Source organism: Myotis myotis, unplaced genomic scaffold (assembly GCF_014108235.1).
Source record: "Myotis myotis isolate mMyoMyo1 unplaced genomic scaffold, mMyoMyo1.p scaffold_m19_p_9, whole genome shotgun sequence".
Classification (NCBI taxonomy): Eukaryota; Metazoa; Chordata; class Mammalia; order Chiroptera; family Vespertilionidae; genus Myotis; species Myotis myotis.
The window spans coordinates 38,848,216-38,851,999 of NW_023416401.1; the positions used below are offsets into that span (position 1 = coordinate 38,848,216).

Sequence of the window (3,784 nt, forward strand, 5' to 3'; positions counted from 1 at the left end):
TCAATTATAGAACACTTTCAACACTCCCAAATATTTCTTTATCCTCTCTCCCCATAAATCCCTCACTAAGGTTAATCAATATTCTGATTTCTATCACCATAGATTAGGTTTATGTGTTTTAAAATTTCATAGAAATGGAATCACACATTATGTACTCTGTTGTGACACTTTTACTGCTCTGAACCTTCCATCGGGCCCCAGGCAATACCTGAAAAGTCCTCAGTATATCCTATTTAGAGTATGTCAGCTATTTTACAAGCATCAGAGGAAAAGAGATGGAAGGCACCATCACATATGGCGATTGCTAGTGGCTTTCTATGATTTTTTTTTTACCAATGTAAATCTTGATTGTTAAGAGATCTTATGATACAATCCAATATGAAAAGCAAAAATGGGCTGTGCTAATTAAGAAAAGGAGTAGCACCAGAGAGTCCAGCTACTTCCCAGTACTTTTGGCCCTGAAAGGGCTCTATGGACTGCTTAGAGCTTGGAGTAGCATGCATTCTAAATCATTATCCTAGACATCAATAAAGGCTATTTGTGCAAGGCTGAAGAATAATATGAGAAAGGGCATCGAGACATCTCAGCATAACTAGAATGTTTGAGTTCTGACTTCAGGCATTTATTTTAAGGATACACTTGATTGTTATTGTCTATACTTAGCACTCACTCTTTACCCAGTCCTATCCTAGGCAGCTACTGAGGGAGTTCCATTAAACTGTGTGATCATTAAGACCTCTGTCTTCCATTATGTTAAATTTTTATATCTTCATAAACATCCTTAGAAAGTTTTCCTTACATCAAATATTAAGATATAGCTTCCAATTATGACCACGATAGAGTATATCTATTATGGGCTATCTCTCCTCCTGATTACAACTAAAATCTCTGGAGAAAAATACACAAAAACAATGACTGAGGGCTATTAAAAGTAAATAAAATCAGGTCAATTGTGGACTGGAGTCAAACTTAAAGAAGCAACCTATTTGAAAATGAGTTTTCCATTATTTCCCTTCTTTTCTCGTATGGCTTTGCCCCAAGAACAGGCCCCAAGTACACAGCTGCTAAGTTAAAACTCTAAAAGAAACCTCATGTTTTGCACAGAAAAACTGAGAAATAGGTACTCTGTGGGGCAGAGAGTATAGGAGGAATCCAGGAGAGAAGTGAGCTGGAGAAGAAGATGTAAGAAACAAGATAAGCCCCCAGTTTACCCTTGAGCTTCATATACATGGGATAGACCAAATCAGCAAACATTTTGAAACTTGAACTAAGTGTTAAACCACCAACCAGGTCTGAACCAACCTCTTAGAGATGTACATGTTGAACATACCCAAAGCAGCATCAATAAGGTTTAAAAAACCGAACTGAGATTGGAACCGCTGCCCACAGAAAGTAATTTTTTTTGCTTCTAACAATCTGTTTATTATTTATTTTTTCTTCCATTGAACCACCCCACACTGAGGTGGTTATTTGGAGTGGTATTATAAGCTGGACCCTGGAGTCTGAAATCTCAGGTGCCTTCCTCACTCATTTTGTGGCTTAGGTTGGGGCATAGTCCAGGCAGAATTAGTGTCTCCTTTTGGATACTGCACAATGGGAACTTAGGTGCATCCATAAAGGTGGCCACAATCAGGAGGGTTGATTGGCAGGCTGGAAGACAAATTATTCCAATAAAGGCATTTTTTACATCAATAGGGAGCTAGGAGTTGGCTGGACATGTTATAGGGGTGGAGGAGTTAATTTAATGAAGGAGTTATTTGCAGGTTGCAGAGAGAAATTAAGGGAATTCACTATGCTGGGCCATCTGCAGGTCAGTAGAGGTTGCTGTATGTCTTTACTGCCACAAGGGGAAAGAGATAGCCGTATCATAGCCAAAGAGGCATACAGCGAATAGGCCCATAACCCCTTCGATGGTTGCAGAGCGGCTTCCTTTCAAAGAAAGGGCAGGAATGGAGGTGATCAGGTAGAAAATCGCTGCTGCAAAGCTTCGGAGGAAATCACACCAGGGCCAGATGATCCAGGATATGTTGTTTTGCAGGCCACCTGAGTAGACGATAAAGAAGAAAATACCAAGGACCAACTCAGCCTTTGACAGGTGGTAGTATTCTGCGGCACGGAAGTAGCACAGAACCACTATGCAGAATATAATCTCAGCTATCAGGAGAACTGCCTTTTGGGTGCGCAAGAAGTTGGTAAAGGTGGTCCCCAAGCTGGGGGATGAGGTGCGTTGGGGATCCACCATGGTGTCAGCAACAGTCCTTGGGGGGTGAAGAGGATCTGCTCATTTGCTGGCAAGTTTGAGGATGCTGCACACTCCGATGTCTTGCCTGCTGTCTAGAAAGTGATTATAAAAACTTACAGTCTGCAGCTTATGGGTTGATTACCTGATAAAACAACAACAACAATAATAATAACATCCCTTAGAGAATTTTAACAGAATTCATGTCTACAAAATTTAATATTCAAAAAGTTTAGAATACAATCCAAAATTACGTAAGCAAAGGACAAGGAGAATGTGACCAATTATCAGGGGAAATGATAATCAACAGATACCAACCCCAAGATGACATAGATATTGAAATTATAAGGCAAAGGCTTTAAAGCAGATACTAAAATAAATTCCATGAGGTAAAGACAAACACACATGAAATAAGTGGAAAGATGAAAGTTCTTAGCAAAGACATTACATTTTTAAAAAGCACAAAACTATTAAAACATACATTCTACTGGATGCGCTTAAAGATGACAGAGAAGGGAGTCAGTGAACTTGGAGAAAGATTAATAGAAATTACCCAAATTTGAAGAACAAGAGAAAAAAGATTGTAAGAAACTGAATAGAACTTTAGGGAGGCATGAGACTACATAAAAACCTGTAACACTAATAACAAAAATATTGATGCTGAAAATAATTGGTCATAGGATATTTGGGGAAACAATGGCTGAAAACTTTCCAAATTTTGGTGAAAGACTTGAAGATTCAAAAAGTTTACTGAAAGTAAAACAGAATAAACTCAAAGAAAATCACACCTAGACACATTATAATCAAACTACTGAAAACTAAATGAAAAAAAAATAAAATATCTTGGGCAGGGTCCAAGTTGGTGGCATAGGAAGATGCTGAATTCACCTCCTACCATAGGCACAGCAAATGTACATCTACATATAAGGAATTCCTTCTGAAGAACAACTGAGGCTGATCAAACAGCTTCTGCACAACAAGTGATAGAGGGACCATATAGAGAAGGGTAGAAGAGATGGAGACAAGGTAACTATTGGAGATTTAGCCCCATGCTGAGTACTCCAGTAGATGGGGAAATCACTGAGGGGCCCATGAAGACTCACCAGCACTGGGGCACAGCAAAAAAAAAAAAAAAAAAAAAAAAAAATTACTTTAGGCTGTACATAAAGGATACCAATCTACGAACCCTACAGTACCTGCCAAATGAATGGGGAACTGTTGGAATTCTCTCCAGGATCAGAAGTGCGGGCAAACACCATGTTCTACGTTCCCCTACCACACTGAAACCATGAACTGGAGCACTTTCCAGGCACTCGAGCTGCCTTGCCAACGCTGCCCCAGTGCATCCCAGACTCCTGACTCTCACCAGCTTCAGCAGTTTCCCTAAGGCCCCAGCATGTCCCAGGAACGCCAGTCCAGCTCCAGTCATCCCGCCAGTCTGACCCTAGTGTGGAGCACCTGAAACCCCTTGACTATGCCGGCTCCAGCTCTGGGCATCTTTTCTGGGCAGTCCTAGTGTGGAGCACTGTTGGGCTCCCTGACTGC

General features: G+C 40.5%; 1 protein-coding gene across 1 annotated transcript; it reads right to left on the reverse strand.

Annotated features, from left to right (window-relative positions):
- Nucleotides 1-1,834: 1,834 nt before the first annotated feature.
- LOC118663272 (proteolipid protein 2-like) lies at nucleotides 1,835-2,242 on the reverse strand. Its single transcript, XM_036322719.1, has one exon. It carries the CDS (start codon nucleotides 2,240-2,242, stop codon nucleotides 1,835-1,837), a length of 408 nt encoding a protein of 135 aa, XP_036178612.1.
- Nucleotides 2,243-3,784: the final 1,542 nt, after the last annotated feature.